Source organism: Harpia harpyja, chromosome 21 (assembly GCF_026419915.1).
Source record: "Harpia harpyja isolate bHarHar1 chromosome 21, bHarHar1 primary haplotype, whole genome shotgun sequence".
In the NCBI taxonomy this organism is placed as follows: domain Eukaryota; kingdom Metazoa; phylum Chordata; class Aves; order Accipitriformes; family Accipitridae; genus Harpia; species Harpia harpyja.
In genome coordinates this window covers 16,519,211-16,542,180 of record NC_068960.1, presented here as the reverse complement: position 1 = coordinate 16,542,180, position 22,970 = coordinate 16,519,211, and the positions used below count along the sequence as shown (strand labels likewise).

The 22,970-nt window shown below is 44.2% G+C and overlaps 2 protein-coding genes across 4 annotated transcripts in view; both read right to left on the bottom strand.

Annotated features, from left to right (window-relative positions):
- The window catches only part of LOC128134846 (uncharacterized), a 60,227-nt gene extending 54,546 nt beyond the window's left edge, over nt 1-5,681 (bottom strand). Inside the window, exon 1 of one of the 3 annotated variants that reach the window (XM_052773030.1) lies at nt 3,898-5,681. In XM_052773030.1, coding sequence (XP_052628990.1) covers nt 3,898-4,198 — 301 coding nt within the window. In that variant the 5' untranslated portion in view covers nt 4,199-5,681. The remainder of the gene's footprint in view (nt 1-3,897) is intronic. The other 2 variants (XM_052773031.1, XM_052773029.1) reach the window with 2 other exon arrangements.
- Nucleotides 5,682-17,394: 11,713 nt separating this feature from the next.
- Nucleotides 17,395-22,970, bottom strand: part of IL20RB (interleukin 20 receptor subunit beta) — a 37,482-nt gene continuing 31,906 nt past the window's right edge. The window contains exons 5-8 of the mRNA XM_052772559.1: nt 22,157-22,281; nt 18,835-18,985; nt 18,369-18,514; nt 17,395-17,765 (exon numbers count right to left, since the gene is read on the bottom strand). Coding sequence (XP_052628519.1) covers nt 17,640-17,765; nt 18,369-18,514; nt 18,835-18,985; nt 22,157-22,281 — 548 coding nt within the window. The 3' untranslated portion in view covers nt 17,395-17,639. The remainder of the gene's footprint in view (nt 17,766-18,368; nt 18,515-18,834; nt 18,986-22,156; nt 22,282-22,970) is intronic.

The window sequence follows — 22,970 nt, the reverse complement described above, 5'->3', positions numbered from 1 at the left end:
CCTCTGAATGTGGATGCTATTACTGAGATTGTCTGTTCATTAGCAACTAAAAAAAGATCTGAGTTCATGTTTTTTTCTATTAAAATCAAAGCAAACACACTATTGAGCAAAATCGGCTAACTTGTTATTGCTTCCCAGCTTGCAAACTCCTCTACCTGTTAGGATAAGGTATGTCACCTTACCTACTTGATGTGTTAATTTTTTTGTGGCATGTATGTTCTTGAGTCATGGAATCTACCAGCTAGTTTACCACTGTTGCTATTAGCACATCACTTGCCTGGTATCTTGTGAGGTGTCCAGTACTGACACAAGCAGAGACCTAGACTGCAGGTGTGAAATCAGATATGCACTTAAAGTCATACTCAAAAAGAATTGAAATGGTAGAGAGCTTGGCTCTGAGACACCTGGCCATAGACAAGGAATTCATGGCCCAGGAGGAAGCACCAAGTGCCTGGTGCAGTGTGTGAGTGCAGAACAGGACTCGTGACCAGCACAATCTGCAGAGCTTGTAGGGTATGCTTTACCTTCATTGCTTTCTGGAGATTAGGTGCATCGCTCTTACAGAAGGTACCTGCACCCATGTGGGATGCAAAGCGTTGAACCCACTCTGAAAGGGACACCCTTCATCCTCTTTTTGGTAGGCTGGGATTCAGCATACTTTTGAGTCAGAAGTTGTGCTAAATAATTACAGGACTCACCCACCAATGAAATATGTATGCTCCAGTCCCTCTGTTCGCAATTATATTTCTCAGGTGCTAAATGCTTTTTGGATTCTTTAGCCATCCTAGACGTGCTGGATGAAAATAAACACTAGATTTGCAAATTATTTCAGAAATAATCACAACATTTAATCTCTGTTAGAGATGTCAGTGAAAACTAGAAACTTGCAACAAGATGAAGGCCCGCTTTGCTAGTCTCTGCACAGAGTGTGGATGGCATGATTTTTGCACCTCTACCTCTGGAATCTAAATGGACATTTCAGGTAAACAGTGGGAGGACAAGACAGGCAAAAATTTGTTTCATTGCAACCTAAATGTCATTTTAAGGTGTGACCGAGTCCCAGCCCCTCCAGCCAACTGGAAGCCCTGCAATCCTGTCCCTTGCAGTATCAACCTTCTGGGAACTGGTCCTGTTGTATCTGCACTACAAGATCTGCTGTGTTGCAGCTGCACCAGTGCAGAGAGCTGGAAGTTTTGACAGTACTGTGAGCGTAGGGAGAGAGAAGTCAAAAGCCTGGTGGCTAGATGAAGAAAGTGGCTCACAGCTGGGCATGTTAGGAGTCTCTGGAGGGTTTTGACAGCATCACAACCACAGAGACCGTTACTGGCATTCATGTGTTCCTGGTGGATTCATGTTGCTTAACTTCAGGCACCAGCAGTAAGGAATCAGGCATAGTTCAGGAGCTGTAGGAATGGTGCTGACCATGGATTGTGGCCAGATGTTCTGCTGACAGAGGTGTGAGGCTATGGAGTGGCTACTGAAAGGACTTTGCCTGGAGGAAGTTTGTTGTTGCAGTCATTTTCAGTGTGCTATTGGTAAAGCTTTAAGAAAGGTGTTATTGAATGTATGGAGTGCATTCAGGCTAGGGATTTTGACTAATTCAATACACTACTAACTGTGTGCTTAGTGGTATTTTCTGGATGTTCTCCTGGCATCCTAGGGTGTTTATTAACGATACGGTGACTGTATGACTTGTGATACCTACAGGACTGTGGTCAGTAAGTGTGCTGTGGGCAGTGTGATGAGCCTATGGAATGCATTACCCACAGATACACAGAGCGTTGGGGGTGTACGTATAAGCCTGATCACAGTGCTGTTGTATTGAGGCTGGCTGGTGCATCGCTGCCCTGGAGCTCGGGTAAAATGATCGCCAGTCAGGCTGCAAAAGGCCATGACAACATACTGACAGTCTGGTATTACAAACCCATAAGTCTGAATGAAGACCTTTCATGGTTATTTTATGTTGACACTCTTAGGGACAAATTTAGACCTGTGTCCATTACATTGTTCCTGTCCTTACCAGAAAAAACTATGGTAAATCCTGAATGAGGCAGCTGAATGTCTAAGCCAATATATCCCCTTACCTGGCTGGATTCTTTCCAAAGGTTGGTCACTCCTGGACTGCTAACTGAAGAGTACTTTTCACCAAGTTAGTGTTTCAAATAAGAGGAAACACACATGTGGCTGCTGTGGCCGTGTGGGGAGGGAGAAACAACCCCTTCTTTCCTGCTTTCACCATAACTTTCTAAAGCTGGCTTCCAGCTATCTCCTGAAATCACCCACTACAGCACAGCTTTGTTTACCCAGTACAGAATAGATCACTGTGTTTCTCTTCTCCCACATATAACTCAGTTTTCTGAGTGGGCTAGAGTCACACAGTTACAACTTACCTCACACATAAATCTTGGCTTGGAAAGCTTTCAATATCTGCCAGAAATTTGGGCATGCTTGATTGTCCCAATCCCAGTTAAGACGCTCAAAAAGTCAGAGAGTCTTACGCTGCTCACTCAGGCTGCTGTGGCCTAAGTTTATTTCCAAATCAGTAAGACACAACATCTTTTTTTCTATATTTTTTTCTAACATCAAGAGGGTTACTTTGGTGCTTTCATTTCAGCATGGAGCTGTTTATCGACAGTCCCAAGGCTGGAGTTCATGAACTTTCCTTTTCATACATTAAATTGAATTTTAATGACCAACTAATTCTTGAAGCACTATCCTCAAAAATACCAGTGGGTATACACAGCACCTTGGGGTGAAATGGACTGTGAGCTGCTGCCCAAGTTTTGCCCCACTTTATAGTACATCCTTACAGAGCAGTTTTACCAGGATCTCATAAACTTCCCATTATCAGGGAGGTTGTGTCCTCAGAGACACAACATGTAGGATGATTAACTGTTCCTCTCTCGCAACAGTGGCAAAGGACCAATTCCCCAGTCTACTCCTTGAGCAATGGCAGGATAGAATAGAATGGAAACAGCCCAGCAAGGAGGAACCAGTATCCACGAGCCACCATTATCTCATACTGTGCCACATTTCTAAACTTTATTTTCCAGTCGCATAATCTAGAAAAAAGCTCTTTCGAAAGCAGAGTTTGGATGTTAGCTCTACCAGACAGCTCTGGGAGTAGGGACTGTCAGTTTGCATCCGTTGAGACTTAAATCAGTCCCATGGCTGCTACCTTCCATCCACCCTCCAGTGTTTTATTTCTTGGTAAGTGCCAGGGTACAGCAGAGGAAATGAATGCACTGATAAGCTGGAGAGGTGTCTTCTTGAGTGGTTCTCAGCAAGTAAATGGCTGGGCAGGGAACAGAAATGAGCTTTCTTGTGCCCAGTTGTGCCCTTTCACTGCCATTTCTGTACTCTACTTCAATAAACATACAATCCAGCCACCAGGAAGGGTTCGTGGGTGGTCATTTGCTTAAGGGATACCAGAAAAGATGCGGTCTAGGCTACAGCGTGATAAAAACTGTGACCTTTGGGCTTTCGCTGTCATTCAGACCACTGTCCTAGGGGTTATTTCAGGGGCACTTACAATTAGATGTCAGAACCTCCTTAACAACTACCATCCGCTGTCTTTTGTGCGCTCCAGGGAGCAGCTCCCAGAAGGGAAGCACTGACCAGTCTCTGGCTGCAGTGCCCGTGAGGGTAGCACATACTGCTTATCAGAGGTTCAGCTGGCTTTAGAGCATAGACCCTGCATCACCCAGCAGGTAAACAAGCAAATCCTTGCCCTCGCTGGAAACAGGTTGCTTTTCAACAAAGAACTGTTAAAATCCTGCCTCTCTCTGCAGGGCGAATCTGCTTTAAGATACAGCACAGAACAGCTTGCCTGTGTGTTTATCACACTGAGCCAAACACAAAGCAACACAAGCTGGAAGGAAGTTGGTTTATACTTACCAGCAGCATTGATATTTTCCTCACAGGAGTACCAGATCCCAGTGTGGAAATACCTGAAAAGGAAGCGGTCATCTCCCGTCTCCCAGCTGTAATGAACCACATTCTGGTTTGTCTCATTTGCAGTCTCATTCCCGCTGTAGTTGAGGCAGTTCGTCTTCTTCTCTTTCCCACAGCTCGGCTTAGGGACCCTCTGTGTGCCCTCACACCAGTGGGTCGTGATAAAAGCTGTTGTGGAGAAAAGGAGAGCCATCAGATTCAGACTCACTGCTAGCAGGGCTCTGCATCTTCGATTTGTCTTCATGGTAAATCCGCCCTCCCTCCCCCTCCTGCTGAGAGAAGAAGTCAAAGGGGTTTGTTTTATTTGGGGGGGGGGAGGTCAAAGCCTCTCACGATTCAGAATCCAGTTTTCCAAATATCAAAACTCTCAGGCTCTTCCACTCTGTTGTTGTAGCAGCGAAGGAAACGCTGCAGCCAGACTCCCATTCTTCTCTTCACTTGAAATCCTGCCTTTGTACGTTAAAGGAGCAGCTGCAGGCGCGGGAGTGCGGCCGTCCTCTTGTAGTCGGTGTGCTTCAGCGGGCTGACGGGATCAGAGAGGGTCTGCCTCACAAAGAGCACCGAGGGCGAGTGAACATCTGCTCGGGTACCACACATGATCCCGAGGGGCTCCGCAGCCTCCTCCGCCGGGAGACACCTGCAGGCTGCGGGACTCGCTCTCCTCTGCTCCCATAGGATGAGGCAGGAGAAACTCGGCGGGAGGCCGGCGGCAGGGCCGGCTGCTGCCGCTGCTGCTGCCGCCGCCGCTGCCGCCGCCGCTGCCGCCGCCGCTGCCGCCGCCGCTGCCGCCGCCGCTGCCGCCGCCGCTGCCGCCGCCGCTGCCGCCGCCGGCCGCGGCACACCTCGGGGACCGCTGCGGCGCGCTGGTGGCCGAGTTGGGCTGGGGGGTGGTGTCACATCTTAGTCCCTAAAAGAACCGTTGTTCCGAGCTGCGAAGTACATTTTGTATATACCGGCGGGTAGAGGTTTGTCCAGGAGCAGGAGGAGGGGTGAAGTGGTACTTTAGCTTTTCTGCTCTGAGCTAGTGAGTAGTAAATCAAGGGTTTGATTTTGCCGTCAGTGTACCGGTGTAATTCTCTGTCTGACTGCTCGGGCAGTCAGCAAAGCCCCAGAGGAATTTGGATTTGCAAGAGTGCGATGAGTCAAACCCACGTCCTTCACAATACCAAGTGGAGCCCCTTTCTCAGGCTTTCATTTCCAGACACAGCCCATGCAGATGTTCTGTTTGAAGCGGGTCTGTAGGACATTTTGTAGGCCCTGGTTTGTGCAGATGGAGAGAGCAAGCCCCGGCCTTCACTTGCCAGATGGCAATGCTGTGAGAGCAGGGAGCGCTGCATAATATCCCATTGCCAAAGAGAAGTGTGTTGTCCTGTCTTGTTGGTTGGCTGACTTGTAGAGTTTATGACCTCTTTCCACATTGCTCAGCGCTATCTCACTAGATACTGAGTGCTGTGAGGAGACCAGGGCACCTGATGGTGGTGGTGGTACAATCTGTAAGACCTTGCATTCAAGCACTGAGGTTGGCCACGTTTGTCACACAGCAGTTGTGTGTCCTTGGTAGATGAATGCAATTTTCTGCGGTGAAGAAGTTACACATACCTCCTGGGCTTTGGACTGAGTGAGATTTCCTTCCAGTCTTGTTTGGAGTCCCTGTCCAGCAGTGGGTTTCCAGTAAGCCCTGGAAAAAACCATGCACCCCCACAGGCTCATACTAATAGATGGGACAATGCTCTCATCTCACACCCTCTACTCTGTTAAGTCAGCACATCATTGACTCAACACGCAAAGCTCATCCTGGGCCTTACTGCCCACAGACATGAAATGTGGTGGTAGTTTCTCCAGCTCCTTGAATAAAGCCGGGAAAGACCAGGTGGAGTTCCTCCTTAGCAAGCTACTACATAAGACTTTAGGGACCAGTTCCTGGCTCCCTGTTGCCCCCCTCACAGGTAGCCATCAGACTCTGTGTTATGCCTCTTGTTGGTGCCTGTCCTGCATGTCTGGTTCCAACTGTTTGTGACATTTTCACTATTTATACAGAATCACTTGGCTTTAGCCATTTTGTTGTAAACTAGCAAATTACTAGAAAATGCTGCTCTGTGAGAACAATTGTGATAGCAACTTTGCAAGGTTAGTGCAATAGCTTTGTACTGTGGATACTTTCCTACCTAACTGGCCTTCATTTTGCCCACTCCTGCCTGTACATGATGACTACTACCTCCTCAGCACCAGATTATTCCAGTGGCCTGCGCTAGCAGAGTGCCTCTGTGCACAGTCTTCCTCGTCCTGTTGGAATTGCACCATGCCTCTCCATGTTCCAGTCCTTTCAGCATTTCATCTTGCAGCCAAATAATCAGCATTATTTGATTGGTTTTAATGTGTGCAAGAAATACAGATGATAGCTATTTAGAGGACCACAGGATTATTACTTCAATTATTTTTATGTTGCAGGACATTCCAGATAGAAATGCATTTGTACGTTCCTGTGTTTCTCAGGCTTATCTGCCTGCTTAGAGGAATAAACAATGCAATTTAAACTATGACAGAATGCCTTCACGAGAAACCTAGTGCTCTTCTTCAGGATTATCTTTCAAGGGGCTGTCAGCATCTGAATCATCACACTTTTTCAAGTGCAAATACAGGTCTTTACAGGTCTTTTCTCACAAATCTTCTCTATCTACTGCTCTGTGGCTTGTGTTTTCTGGTCCCAGCACCAACGTCTGCACACTGTTTCTCCCCATGCCCATCTCCCTGAGGGGTGGGCATCAAAGAGTTTGTTTATCTGTGATAATTTTGTCCTAAATATTTTTTAGATTTTGTTTTTACTCCTAATCCTAACAGATATTTCTATTTCTGTTCCTCCTTATCTTCTTTATTCTTGTTTTTTGGTCTGACAGGGCTGTTGAGAACAGAGATGGTGGCAGTAGACATAAAAAAAAAAAAACCAAAGTAAAGTAGAAATTTGGTTTCTTTTGTGATACAGAGCTTTTAGAATCTTAAGCATTTAAAAATATTCAGCACAAAGTAAAGTACGCCCAAAGTCAGGGAATTTTTTTAACATTAATTATTTTCTTTTTCCTAACAGAAGTCAGTTTTTTTCTGATTATTAGACTCCTCTGGCTGTATACGTTGGGATTACTCGAAAAGAAGGAAACTAGTCTGTGCTATACTCACACTGTAAATGCTCCAACGATTTCTCTTTATATAATCTTTGTTTATCAGATTTGTTGGGTATAAAAATGGAAAGATCATACATATGTTGCAGAAGGCAGTTCAGATGCCTGGATTAAGTTGTATTTATGTGGTATTATCTTTAATAGTAAAGCAGAAGGGTTTGAATGCTATAGAGAAGTAGTTCTCATGTTGTGGCTACAAGAACCTTTAAAATCCTTTTTGCAGCAATGGCTTTTCTCTGATGTTGTGAGAAAAAACTACTTTCATGAGTTATAGCTAAATCCCTTTTCCTTTACTATTTCTTATAGGATCAGTGTAAATTGTTATTACTCAGTACTTACTTGAGTACAAAAAGAATTTGACCCAGAGGATTTAAAATAATGATAGCATTTGCAAAGGAACCCTTTCAATCAGGCGGTGGTTTTCACTAGTGGGAAGCAGAAACAACATTCACTAAAATGAGAGGAAGCCCTATGTTTGGGTCCTCTGGTGATGATGGGGGCATGGTGAGCTTCATCTGGTTGTTTATTTGATACCAGCAGTGTCAACTGCATGGGATTATATGCTGGTTTAAAATCAATATTTACAAACCCCTACAGCTTTTCTTTAAATTCTCATTTCTTATGGGTCTGTCCTCCTGGGCTTCCTCACATGTCTGTATTGTCTTTTCCAGCTGTCACTGGACTGGGCTTCCCGGCTCCTCCTGCCGCCTTGGGTTGGACCCCTCCTGGTAGCTCATCTTTGCTTTTTCTCAGCACCACAGAGCCACAGAATCCACTTGGTCAATTCATTCGTCTTGCGAATGGTTCAAAATCTCCTTTTCTAGTCAGAATTTTCCTCCTTTGACATAGAGATCTGCATAGCTCATCTTTTTCTGTTCTCTTACTGTGGCAAACATGAATTCTTGGTGTGCCCCCAATATAATTCCTCTGTCCCCACTCTGTCCAGCAGAATGGCAGTTTTTTCCTTACCTCTGTCACATAACAGGATTGACTTTTATATTTGGAGAAGAGGGTTAGGATGGAAATGCTCTACATACTTCCCCCAGCTCACTACCATGTATGTTAGTCAACTATACATAGTTTGTCTTCTTTCCATTCCATATGTAGGCTACCTTTTGCTGTTTTCACCTCATTTAAAATTTTTTTTCTCAGAACTCTGACCCAAAGTAGTCTGTGTTCAGCAGCAACGCTTAGTACACTGAGCCCACAGGCTGAGCTGTACAATCCTGTTCATCTAAGAGATGCTGCTGAGACACATTACTGATTTTTTAACAGAAATTAAGCCTTCAGCAAATGGACAGTCCCACTAGGATATATTTGAAGGTGGGCTGGATATTAATACTATATGAAATCTTGGTCTTCAGTTTGACTTTTGACTTAAAGTGTGTCTTCCATGCACTTTGCTTGTGGGCATTGAGTCAAGCACAAGAAGATTGCTCAGGAAATTCTTCCTGTTCCTAAACCGACCAGGCAAAAAATGGTTTCTGACAGTACTGTAGCAAAGACCTTTAGCAGTCTTGACAGAAAGGAAAGTAGTAAAACAAACTGTTGATTCTCCTGTATGTTTTCCCCATAACAATTTCCTTGGCCCAGTGTCACTGGTCAGTAGACAAGACATTCCTAACTGCCCTCTTCAGAATAGCTGGTTTGGATTTTAATCAGTTGTCAGTGTTGCTTATCTTTGCTTGGACACCAGGACTGTGCCATTCAAAGAGTATAGGCACTCTTTCTTCTGCTAACAAAAGGGGTCTCTGCAGCTCTCTGATTTGCAGTCTGTCCCAAACAGAGTATTTCCAGCACAGCTCTCTGTGTAAAAACTGGGTGGTCCTTATATTTGTAATAGGACTGGGATGCTAACAAATTTGTACTTACCTGTATTTAATTCTTCCAGCAGCTGGTGGAGAGGAAGGGAGATGAAAACAAATGGCAGGCCTGAGTCATGCTGTAAATCGTGTCTAGGAGAGTTGACTGGCTAAGTTGCCTGAAAAGGCAGTCCAAAAGATCATAGCTGAGGAAGTTAGATATTCCTGAGACCATTCCCAATAGGTTATTTACATGTGTCCACCTACTCTGGGAGTGAATAAAATGTAATGGTATCCTACTTTTGACCCTGAATTAGAAATTTTTCTGTCTTGGAATCTTCTCACAATCAAGATGCATACCGTTGGATTGGATTAAGATGGAAGTTTAATTAATATTTAGTACTTCTGTTAAGGTTAACTTTGCTCAGATATGTTTGTTTTTAAAAGAAGTTACAAGCTCACTTACTTAAGAACTCTAGAAGCAGAACTCAGGTTCTTTATTGCTACAGTTAAAGAAGCATTCTTGCACATCAAAGCCTTAATGGCAGCTTGTGAGCCTTTCAATATTCATAGAATCCTTAGCCTGGAAAAATAGTAGCCCCAAAGCAAAGGTGGCCACAATAAACATAGCAATGCTGAGAAACCTCAAAGGGCCCCTTACACAAACATGCTCTTTTATAACCTAGGCATCTGATTTCCACATTCATATAAAGTTATATATTGTCATATCCCACTATGCCTTTGGAGGTGCCTAATCTGCTAACTACAGATGAATTTGTTTATATCACTTCCATTTTTTGAAACATTGCTAGGGTTACACTGATGCTGGTTGATCACTGACAGTTGATCAAAATCTTTTGAAATCATATAGATCTCAGAAACATTCCATCCTAGCCCTTGTGGCAAAGCAACCAAATTGGAGACGGATTTAATGAAAATCTGACTTCTTCCTCAGAACAGACTCAAATGCTGAAATAGCATTTTAACTCCTCTCAGGTATCACCTTTCCCTTCCTTTTTTTTAAAGACATTTTTCCCTTCGATTATCAATATATTTTTAGGGACAGAAGCTAGAATGTTTAAATGACTGCAGTTTTCAGTTTCTGCCTGGCAAAGGAGTAAACTGTGTACATTTGGTGTCATTTATGTGCAGAATAATGTTGCTTATTTCTATGTCTGTGTATTTTATTCCCATAATTAGGATTCATCTGTATGCCCAGGCATTGTAAGTGGTAGAATATGATTTGGCAATGAGATTTTAGTTCAAAAAGGGGTGGCCAGGCAGATTTGTCTGAGCAAAGTCTCTACCCTGGGATTCATGTTTCTGTATACTCTCTGCAGAAATTGTACCCTGTACAAAATGCATTTGGGAAAATAGACTTTACCAGAGCAGAGCAGGAGAGGCTACTTATGTACAGGGATGGCTTTTCGATGGGGCCAGTACGACTTGCAGAGAATGAGCATACATTTTGTCACTGAAGGCATATTCCAAGCCAATGGATCAAGAGCCCCTGGGCTGTGCTCATGATCTCAAGTAGTGTTGCTGGCTCAGAGACAAATGGAAGCAGGGTAGTGATCCTGAAGGTGAGTGCAAAGTTTGGCAAGCGCAGGAAGGCAGGATAGTCAGGTTGGCTCTAGAAGCTGAAGCTGAATTTTACAAAATCCTGCATTCAGTCTACATTGAGACAGAAGCTACAGAACGCAGCAAATTTATACATACAACAAGCAGATTTTAATCATTTTGGTACCAAATCTCAATTTGAGCAGAAGTCTTTCCCCCTGGGAAGACAGTAGAAGACGAAGCAACAAAAATAAAAATCAGGAGATCAATAGTAAAAGCAAAACAGAGGGGAAAAGATATCTTTTCATGGCAAAGCCAGGTAATTGCATAACTGTTCCAAGTGGAAGAGAAAAGGTCAACAGGCAGATGACAGGCTGGTGCACAGAAAGCTTGTGCCTAGCAGGGGACAATATTTCACAGTGCATTGGAAGAGAAATGAATGATTATGCAGACATGACTAAGAAAATGCCAAACTGTATGGACAATATGAGAAGCTGAGAAGGCCTGGGTAAGACTATCCCATAATGACACACAGTGTCATGGCGAGAGACATCCTCTAAACTGCAGGACATTTGAGGTAGTACCAAACTCAGCAGAGTGATGGGAATGATGTCAAAATTAACAATGAAGTTGTACCAGATGGCAGAACAGGGAGTCAAGGCCAGGACTTGGCAAAAAGAGGGAAAATGTTAGCCATCAGTCTGTCTGGATAGCAGCAGGAGGGATGAGATATATGAGCAACCTGGAGGACGAGCAGGACGCTACTTAACAGAATGAAAGCACAGCAGTGAACAGATAAGGATTATACAGTGGGAGGTTGGTTTGAAGACCACAATATGTTAAAAAGTATAGAGCTGCAGCTGGTTTGTATCAAAGACCACTTTCACAGGACTATGTGAACTCTTTGGCCTCAGCAGGGGGGCAAAATGAAAGAGCAATTGTTCAAAGGAAAAATGCAATAAATCTTCTGGGAACTTAAATGGGAATGAAGTTGCAGGAGGGAAAAAGTTCAGCAGTAGCATAAGGACTGCCTGCTCAGCTTGGGAGCCTCAAGTTGTATTTCCAGGCTCACAGCTGATCATGAATATTTACTCTTTCCAGCCCCTTCCTTGACTGAGTTTTGGACGGGGAAAAGTCCTTTCTATTCTCAGTTTCCTGCAAGGTCTCTGGTAGGGAACACTTCACCTCTCTAAGGTTGTGTGCATCTTTGAAGAGATCCCACTTTTCTCCACCATGTGCTCTACTGGTAGTCTCCAAGTCATTCAGGTTTCACAGAATTCTGTTATTCTGAGTATGTTAATGTAACCCCCATAACACAAAATGGACTGCATAATTTGATATAGAGCACTCAGTTAAAATAGTTCTGCTAAGCATGAATTGTAGAATATTTGTGGTTGAAAGGGCTGTCTGGAGGTCTTTTGATTCAACCCCCCACGCCAAGCTAACGTCAAACCTAGACCAGAACTACCAGGGGCCTTGACAAATTCAGTATTATGCCCAGTATAATGCAACAGTGCTTCTGTCCAGACTTAAGGAGACATTTCTCCACCATGAGGACAGCCAAGAAGGTGAACAGGTTGCTGAGAGAGGTTGTGCAGTTTCCAGTTTTGGGGATTTGCAAGCCCAGACCGGAAAAAAGCCCTGAGCAGTCTGGTCTGACATGAGAGTTGGCCCTGCTCTGAGCAGGAGGTTAGACTGGAGACCTGCTGAGGTCTCTTCCAGCCTGGATTATCCTGGGATCATATGAGGAGCTATGCACCACAGCTAGTATTCAAATCTCCCACCCACACGAGGAACTCCAGGCTGAATATCAGAGTAATTTATCCATTTTATTCCTAATGAACAAATATTCCAAGCACATCCACTGGTGAAAGGTAATCCTATGCTTTCAGGCATAAAGATTCAGCATGGGAACCTTCATAAGCTCCTTCACAGTAAGCAGAATTATTACAAATGTAGTTGGTTTTTCTGACATGGCTCTAACTTCTCTGAGAGCTCCTTTGATACGTGATCATCTGTTGGCCCTGCAGACTCCCTGGCAAGCATCCCATTCCTAGGATCTATTATTAGTTTAGATGTTTGTAGGAAGCTGTATCTCAAATTCTTTTTGTCCTGATTTATTGTGTGTTTACATTTCATCAGATAGAAATTGTGTTCCCTCCTTTTTTTCTTGTTTGGATATGACTTAAGGTTTTTGAAGGATGCCTTATTGCTTTTACTATCATCCCTCACCTTGCTATTTCACCATGCCAACACTTCTCTGCTCTTCCTAAAGTCTTTTTTGACAGGTGGAATGCATTTACTTTAAGCCTTTGCTGTATCTTTAAATAGGTCTCATGCTCTTGATTCAGTTGTCTGATAAAAAAAAAAAGGATAATGTAAAACTAATTTAAAAAATTCAAATGCTGTTAATGTCCCAAGGGACAATGAAGACATAGGTCCTTCATCTTGCTTGTAGGGGAGGTTGATAAACGCCCTGGAGTCAGTGGCTGGAGGGCCTGTGTCCAAGACCAGCTCAGATATGGTGCATCCATATCACCTGGGATCAGACTGCTGTGCGAGAGGACTGTGAAAATTCTTACCAGGACCTCCTCTCTGTTGGGAACTGCCTTTGAGCTCAAGCCCTGGTCATTGGTCATTGCCAGAGCCACGCTGTAGCTCTGTCTGTGCCTGGCCATGTTTGATGTCCTGGTCCTGACCAACCAGTCTCATCACTGCAGACTTGTCCAGTGATTGGGCCTGACACTGGTCATTGCCCCTGGACCTTCTTGTGTGGGGACTGGGGAAAGTGCGCTTTGTTGGGAGACGGCAACGCTTCCCACCTTGGAGCCAGCTCACCTCACCTTGCAGAGCCACCACTCTCCTCCTGAGTCCGTGGTGAGGAATGACAGACTCTGGGGTGGCACAGCAGACCCTGGTGTGGGCAAAGTTAGCCGTTAACTTCATTAAACACAGCCGCACCAGGAAAGTTCAGGCTGGAAGATTCCTCTTTTCTCTATTTTATTCCAGCACTGAAGATCTGTAAAGCAAGTGCAAGCTCCTGTCAAACCTCGCTCTGGGACTGCAGGCTGTTGGGGTGAACAGGATGTCTGCAGGGTAGGATCACTGCCTGCTGGCCTGCACCACGAGAGTGTGTCCTCGGCCGTTAACGAAGGTCTGAGTTTGATCCCAAGCAAATCATGAACATTAAACTCCTCAGAAGTAGCCATTTCTGTAGTAATAGCTAAATTATAGCCCATATGCTGAATGAAACCAAATTAGGTCTCCATGTGTAGTATTTATTTGGGCAATTTCACTTAACCTTGCCATCTTTTAATTCCTTTTATACCTTGATTTAGTAATTTCTGAATTTTTTTATAGTTCCATTTATTGAGAAGACCACAAGAGATCTGAACTGAGTAATTTTCTGTTTCTGCAGTTTTGCACTTTAATAGCAACAGAATCGTCTCTACATAAACTCTTTAAACAATAAACTTCTTTGTCTGCAGTGGTTTAGATGTTTATCATCTTTGTAGCACTTCATTTGCAGGACACAGTACCACCTTCACAAGAAGTTGAATTGATTTGTAGTCAAAGTAGTGATTTTGGTTACTTTTTGATTTTGCAAGAAAAAAAGGTAACTTTTTAAAGAGACAAGACATACTGTAATAATGCAGAAAATACTTAAAATGGTAATTTATCAAATTAAGATCTCAGTTTGATTGGACAGTGAAATGCTGGACTGTAGATTAATATCAGCCCTTAAAAATTGCCAACAGTAATATACTTACTTCTAAGGAGCTATACTTCACAGGAAAAATTAGGCTATATTCCAGCCAGTTAGTGTCATGGAACAGATTCCTTGCTTTCTTGTCAACCCCGTAATACCATGAAACTCTTTAAGTGTTCATGTAATCAATGGTCTTTATGCTGGTATGCATTCAATAGACTGAATAATTTTTTCTTTGAAAACCAGTCTTATCAGCATTTCTTCTGTTCTTCTGTTCTTACAAAGTCTTCAGGAAAAAGTTGGATTTTTGGAATCACATCCCACAGGTTACATGCAGCATAGAAACAAAATTCACTAAAAAGGTGATACAGGTTTGTGCTTTGTTTTCATGCAACATTTTTTGAGGAAAGTAAAAAAGATATTTTGAAAGAAATGGAGCCATTTACTACCACATCAATGGAAAGAAACAGAGCAAAGTTCATCAGTACATATTGCTCTTCGCTGCAGTTACTTGTCTGGTCCTTTGAAATGTAGTATCATGGTCCTGGGAGCAAAATCAGTTATCAAAGGCAGCCGTTGCCATGACTGCTAAGGCACAATTAACTCTTGCAATGCATGGGAATGAGCTAAAGAGAGTGACTGATGGCAGCTGCCTATGCCAATGCCACCGTCCTACTACGTACATGGATGACAAAGGAATTGCTCTTGTTCTTTACCATGATTTTCAGGCTTAACAAAATGCAGCACATACTTCAAAGTGAGAAGCTTTCCAGGGACTTTCAAACAGCATCTCAAATTTGGCTTCAATTCTCCACAGATACAAACTGGAATATCCTGATGCAAATTGAATATGGTCTTGCTAAGATGGCAGCGGCCTCTTAAACAGTTCCCTTCCATCTCCCTATCATAAGAATTTTTTTCAGACATTTCTTTTGTTTAACATTGTCTGGGCAGTTTTGTACTGTCCTGTTTAACCATTTTATTGGCAATGAGGAAGGGCATAAATTCTGTTACTGCAAGTGGGAAAGAAACATATGCTTAATATGCAGCTGGAAAATAATAATTTTTAAAGCCCTTCACATTCAAATTAACAAGCTCCCCCCCCCCCCCGCTTTCCTCTGTATCCCTAAAAAATTGCTGGTCCTGCTGTAATGCAACAGTGTCGGGGACGGGGGCAGGGGTGGCGGGGGGAGAGATAGGAGGAACTGCTAAGGCTGTTCAGACCTATAGCCATGGAATGGACAAGTCCTGTATGGGGACAACCCTGTGGGGCACACTAGAAACCAAGCCACTGAACTCATCCAAATCAATGGGAAATAAAATAAGGATAAAGGAGAGGCATAGGAGCTCTCTAAACCAGCTTTACCACCAAGGCCTCTGTAATGGGCAGCCACACACAAGACCTGCTGGGCCTTTCAGCACTTGTCATATCAGCCCATACGCATGCCCTTCTCCTCTTTGCTCCCAAATCTTCTCCTTGTCAGGGCCCATCATCGTATGGGTGTTTGCAACTAGGCATTTCTTAATTAACTATCAACAACCATGAAAATCAACCCTGAGTCTTCAGTGCTCAGACTTGCACAGATTTTCTCACTGTGTAATTTGCTACCGATTCAGCAGTACCAATTTAACTATTAGTTAAACTATTAGTACTATTTTAACACCAAAGCACTATATCCTAATACTGTCCAGACAGAAGCTAGTGAGACAGGAATAAAACAAGCAACTGGGCTGCAACACGAAAGTGAGGTGCTAGCCAGCGACTGGGGCGTGAACACAGAGGTACGAATAGTCCTGAGTCACTTCTACTTTTCTCACGGTGCGTTGTTGCCACCTGATGGCCTGATGCAAGATTGCAAGAATGAAATTTAAAAAGGCACAGTCTTTAAGAAAGAGATCTTACATTTCATTAGATCCACTGATAGCTTTTAAAAAAAGCTTTTCAGCTCGAAGTCTTTTCATGTCCTGCTAACACAAGTCTCTGCTCCCCAGGTAATAGATTACTTTTCTTCGAAGTGACAGCCATAATTGCAATATCCACAGAACAACTATAATTTATTTCTATTTAGCAGGAATTTATCTTTGTCTTTTGCAATTTCATTCCTTAAGATGATGACAAGATATCTGGAAGACAATGAAGTCATCAAGCCTGGAATGGCCACTAACACAGTAATGCTGGGATGCTTGATCCATCCATCCTGATATTCCTCCACTAGCCATGATAAGCACTCCAGTTGCCTCTCACCCTGGCCCTCCTGACCACAGAATCAGGTTTTCCTTGTGTGACATAATCAACGTCCTGCTTCAGGTGTAGTGTTGAACCACAGGGATGCTCTGCAGGCACCCTGGACGATCCTGACCACATGATTTGCACACCTTTTTGTCCCCTTTCCCATTTCTTTTCCCATTTCTTGATCCTATCTTTCTCCACTCCAATTCCCTCTCATTTAAACAATTCACCTCTGATTATCTTTTCCCTAAAGATCCTAGTTTTCCTTCATGCATATCCAGCTTTTGTATTTTTGACACTTGCCTAGGTGATCTTGGCCCTATATAGCATTAGCGATGCTGCTGGTCTTGCAAAGCTCTGCTCCCCAAAAGGTTCTCAGTGCTCCCTCCAAGCATCTTTGAAGTCTGGCTGTTTTTCACATCACTCCCCCCTAAGCACTGGTGAAACCCAGCCATCCCTCATGGCACTGTCTGTAAGTTTTGTTGGCACCATACATTGTTATCAGTTACATGCAGCAAATTATTGTGTCCAGCCACTGTCAACACCCTTTTCAATGAGTGTAACCTCAGGTCAGGGCCTGCAGCCCTAAAAGCGTTTTTTTTCCCTGCTCATTCCAGCTGTTTTAGCCACGTAAGAAGCTCTTACTAGCTGCTCAATTTCTCTTAAAAATACTGAGGCTGAAACGGTTTGCAACTAAGGGACTGGGCTCTACATTTATTGCTCTGGTGAAATTCTGGTGGCTGATGGCTGGGCTCTGCCTTGGGACCATTGATGTGGTTGGCAGAGGTACAGGGAACATGAGTTAACTTATAGAATCTTATAATGGTTTGGGTTGGAAGGGACTTTAAAGATCATCTTGTTCCAAGCGCCCTGCCATGGATAGGGACACCTTCCACTAGACCAGGTTGCTCAAAGCCCCATCCTCGTCTGGCCTTGTCTGGTCACGGGTATGGGTATGAAGGGAAAGTATAGAAACTGGCAGTTGTCACCTGTGACCTTTACTGGCTTTTTATGTAGATGGATGAAGATGTTACAAAGTGGAGGAGCACCAGCCACATGCTCATCATACACACCAGCTTTGGTTTGCAGCAGCTTTTAGACACAAAGAAAACAATGTTACTTATTGACACTCTGAGGAAAGTGGCTGGGGCACAATCTGCCAGCTCTGCTTACAAGATCGGTTTTCACAGACTGTTTTTTTCTGGGGTGCTCTAAAGTGTTTCTTGAATCCACAGTCGGAGAACTTCTTCTGAGGGCATCACACACACCATCAGATCACATTGCTCAGCTTCTTCACTGCCACACAGTATCAGCTGGGTGGGGGCCTCTGATACTTTCTGTAAAACAAATGCACTCACTCAAACACCCTCAGGCTGATGAGTTTGTCTGTCTGTCTTCTACTTTTCCCCACAAACCATTCTTCTCATCCTTCCTGGCACTACTGCCCAAAGACCCAGGGCTCAGGAACCTACAGCCACAAAAGCTGCTGCCTGCATTCTCACTTGAACTGGACAGCGTATTTAAGCTACTGACTGAAACACACTCCTCCTGAGTGAGCGAGAAAAGAGGCTGCTTTTGATGATTGATTTCTCCTCACCAAGGAGTTGAGAAGCTCAGTGCTGGAACCACAACACATGGAGCACTGTTGCCAATGACACAGCTGTTTTTTTCAGGGAGCAGCTGGTCAGGCAGGCTCAGTCCATGCCTCCCAAGCTGCTTCCCCACAAGCATCAGCAGCATCTTCCCTGTTCAGGGCTCTAGGCCGAAGGCAGTGACAGCTGTGCAGCTAATTCATGTGGGCTGCTTGACTCCTGCAGCTCAGCCCATCACACGGGAATGAGCAAGGCTTCCTATGCATGTGTCTGCTTTTTCTGCCCGCCTCATGACCTTGTGACTACCCAGCACCCTAAAAACCGATAAAGCACAGTAAAAAAACTTACCAGTGTGTCTGGCAGGACAGCAACAGGGCAGCAGGAATACTGGAAGATTTTACATGTTTTCCAGGTAAGGAAAGGCAGGGTCAAAGCAGCCACAGCTAAGCCAGCAGAGGAGATGAGGGCAGTAACCAGCCACATGGATGTGCCACCTAGAAATAACAGAAGCAGCAAAACTTCTCAAAGAGACTGAGGACAAACCACTCAATGCAGTTAGCCTGCACCCTCTGTGGCTGCTCTTCCCACCCACCTTGGTGAGATTCTTTGTCGGCACACTCCAGGTAGGATACCAGTGCCAGTGTAGGGGGCTGCACTCCTGAGTCTTCCTTTTTTACCTCCCCCAAGGAACAAATGGGCAGCACATTTGCAAACAAGACTGGAGTTATTGAGTGGAAATAAAAGGAAGAACTGCTGGGGTATCCTTCTCGGGCATGACTACACCAGGGGAATAGGAAGGAAGGCCGACTGTTACCTTGTGCTCTCACGCACTGTGTCTGGCTGAAGCTGCTGCTTCTGTTGATCGCCTCAACATATGTCTGAGCTTTTACACAATAATCAGGTCCTGCCTCCATGGTGTCCAGGTGAACCACAGAGCTGACTTCTTTCACCACCTTCTGCTGTATCTGCCACAGGCTCAGGAGAGAGAGCATTAGAACACAGGGCAAGGAGCTAACTGAGAACAGGAGTCCTAATGTGATGCTATCCCAGACTTTACTGGGAGAAAAGAAAGGAGCAGCAGGAGGTGTCAGAGAGGACTGTGTGAATAAGAGGAGAGAGGGAGAAAAGCAGCAAATGAGGAAGCACAGTGGAGTGCAGAATGAGACCACACACATCTGGAAGGGTAGGAAGGGATGGAAAGAAGGAGCTGTGAGACAAAGAGCCATAATGATGATGTTGGGCCACACCACCTCCTCCCCGGTGTAAGGGCTTGATGACTAAGGTCTTCACTGATCTGAGTCTTTGCTGGGGTACCAAAATGACACTAGAGCACAGAGAGGATGGACTGGGCTAGTGAGGAGCAAGTGAATTTGGTGTGTGCAACTGTAACACATTTCAGCAACCCTCAAACAGCATATGACCACCAGTACACTATTTTTTTGCAATAAATAGGACTCAGTTAACTGCTGGCAAAATGAAGTTGTTATTCCCAGAATTCCTAGTCCTGAGAGGACAGGTAACAATTAGCTAGTTGATCCTAATGTTGCTGTGTTGCAGATGCAAAGCCTGCGCTCACAGAAGAGCTCATTAGCCTCCAGCATCACACACATACAGACACCTCCAACACCCAGTAGGGTTCTCCTGGCAGGGCAAGTCCTTCTCACCATCAAAATATCCTCCTCCACAGAAAGATGATCTTGAGGGCCATTAGTTTAAAAAGATTTCAAGGACAAAATCAGGTCAATCACTACCAGGGGTGTGTAACCTCTTGCAAAAACCTCAAGTCAGACATGTCAAATGTGATAATTATTAAAAAAAAAAATTAAAAGAGTCCCAGCAGAGAACTGGACATGTACTGACCAGCAAACCTGATGCTTGTGACAGTCCAGTTGGTAGAAACTATTCTGAAGTTTGGAATTAATGTTTAGGTGATTAATACCATATACTGAAGAAGAGTTAACATTTAATTCATAAAATGCAGTCAGATACAAACCTATATGATTCTTTCTAAGGTGTCAGAAAGCTCATGGACAAGGTTGATCTCATTTACTTGGATTTCCAAAAGGTAGTCAAGAAGATCTATTTCAAAAGCCTATTAAGCTAACAGCCATGGGATAAAAAGGCATTGGACCTCTGAGTGCACTAACCAGGCTGCAATGGCCCTGACCAGCCCTGCCTGCCCCCTGCATCTTCAGCCTTCTGTCCATGGCCCAGGAGCCCCATTTAAGCTCAGCCCAGGGCCTTCAGTCCCAGTCTGAGCTAAGCTGGAGGTGTGCCTGTCTCCAGCTCTGTCTCCTGGATGGACCTTGGACCTACATTTTATGTAACTTGTCTCCTGGATGGACCCTTGATTAAGTACATGGCAGCCTTGTCCTCCAGCCCTGTCTCTGGTCCTCCTTTTGCTCCTGGCTGGGGTCTCTGTATGGACCCTGGGCCTGGTTCATCACTTGCCTTGTCTGGGGCTGGTAATGGACCCTGTTACCAGTACCTGATTCTGCCCACTGTGGTCAGACCATGTGGGTCTGTGCTTCATTGGGGAGGGCACTGCTTGCACTGGGATCACCCTTGGCTCCTGACTTCCTGCTCATAGTGAGCACACCTGGTCCTGCTGCTTCCTGATAGAAGAAAGACTTTTGTATTATTAAATTGCTAATCCTTTCTCAGAGTGGAAGGAAGACATGGTGGAGGCCCATGCAGATCTGTGCTCACCACTGTGTTACTACAGATGATCAGGAAGAAAAATGAAAACTGATACATGCTAATGATACTAAAAAACCACTTCAGAATAATAAAGATGACAGCCAACTGTGAAGAACTGCAAGAGGATCTTGTAATAAAATGACAAATTAAATTCAACACAGATAAAAGTGAAATGATGCTCATGGGAATTTTTCCCCTTCATTTTTACAGTCAGTGACTGGACCTTAAATTGAGCATCCCCCATCAGAAACAGGAACATGGGGTTCAGGTTTCATGGAATAGTCAGCTGTGTGGTAGTCACCCATGTCAACAATTTCTGAGAAAAGAAAAGACTGTGAAGACTTGTTTTATGGTGCTAACTCATAGTGCTCCTGCACCTTGAACTGTGCAGGTTTACTCCCTGTCCACCTTGCTAAAGGCAAAAATAGCTAGAAGGGCTTCCACAGGGAACAACTAAGTAGTCTGGGAGTCCTTGGCCTGGAAAAAAGATACACAATATAAAACTGTTAGAGTGGTGAGGAAAGTGAATAGGGAATAACTGTTCTGTGTCTCTCTCTCCCCTTTAAACCAAGACAGACTGCACAACACTTAAGCTGCAGAACTCCTGACTACAGGAAGTTGTGCATGCTAAAAGTTTACATAGCTTGAAAACCAGAACAGATAAATTAATGGAACAAAAAATCATCAGGAGCTATTAATGATATCATTTCTGGCTCAGGAATTTCCTGGAGCTGTGTCTCTGAAATCTCAGAAAATAATCTAAGTGTAATTACACACAGGCTCTCTCCTTACTATCTCCTTTGGTCATCTCCATTGCCCACTGGCAGAGAGAAGATACTGGGTTTGACGGTCCCTGACTATATATGGCTGCTTTTATGTTCTTAGGTGCTATGGAAGCACCAAGTTCCTGGGAGGAAGAAAAAAATCGATGTCTAGTGAAAACAGAAGGACCTGAATGGAACATAAATTGTCACTACTGCAGTATTATCCAGGTGTAAGCAATACCCTCAGCTAAGCAAGTTACAGCTCACTGTTACAGGCAAGCTGTTTTACAAAAAACTTGTGAGAAAACTTTGTCAGCACCTCAGTGTAACACCTTAATCTTGGTCTGAGTAAACCAAATGAAGTTCAGAGAAGAAAGTCAGCATAAACACCTTCAGTTCCTGACTTCTGGTTTCTTTCAATAGTTGACATCCCTGGGGTGATTCCTCTTCTCAGGGAAGGAAATGTGGAAAGAACAGACAAGCTTCTCCATGGGGGTAAGAGCAACCCACTGGTATGTGTAGAGGAATATGGCACACACTGATGCCAGGCAGGCCCTCGAGCCTCACAGCAGGAGCTTGGAATGGCAAACAGGCCCTGGGCAATGTCTGTATGCTTTCACTCTAAGTATGTGGGCTCTCTGTTATTGCCCAAAACCCGAGGGTAAAACTCACCCTACTCTCCTGGCCCTTCTTCCAATAGACAACACAAAACTGAAAGGCAGGCCCCATGTCTTCCAGCTCCACTAGTAAATGATACCCATCTGCTATGACCTTCATCAGAGGTGGGGTCAGGGAAGCTGCCAACACAGAGAGAGCACCATTATCACATCAGAGGCAACCCTTAAAAACTGTCTTCCTTTTCCCAGCTAGGAGAGGAAGAGAAGCTGACATCATGAGCACAGTAACATTAATCTGGAATAATTGCTAGTTGTTTCAGTGGGGTAGAAACTTCTCTCTGCTCTACCTCCTAGTATGTCTAGGTACAGTAGCAGACTTTAAGCAGAAGGAAGACCATGACAGGCATTGCGAATAGGAGTTTGGCAATAGCTGAGTTGCACAGAACTTGAAAGGTTTTGAATTTTCTCCAGTGTGATCAACAGCAGCAGAACCAGCTGGGCAACCAGAAGTTGAGACACCAGATCAGGCCAGTTCTTCTGCTCCTGGGCATTAGCTTAGCACTAACATACAGAACAGGAGCTGTGAAACCACTGCTTCTTCATAGGAATTTTGGCACTTATTCAAAGGTGAAGGAAAAAGCAACATGAGCCTCAGGATAACTCTGGCAGTTCATATGAATCCTGATTTTCCTTTAGTATCTACATGGTTTTAGATAGACTTGGGCTGATGACCTGCTGTGACTTAAGTTTTTGTAAATGTATGCAAGTAAATCTGTAGGTGATTTGGTTCTTGCTTACTTTGATATTCAAAGCTTGGTTCGGTCTGGGATTCTGCTGTGAGGAGTACTAGTGAAACAATCAGAGTCAAT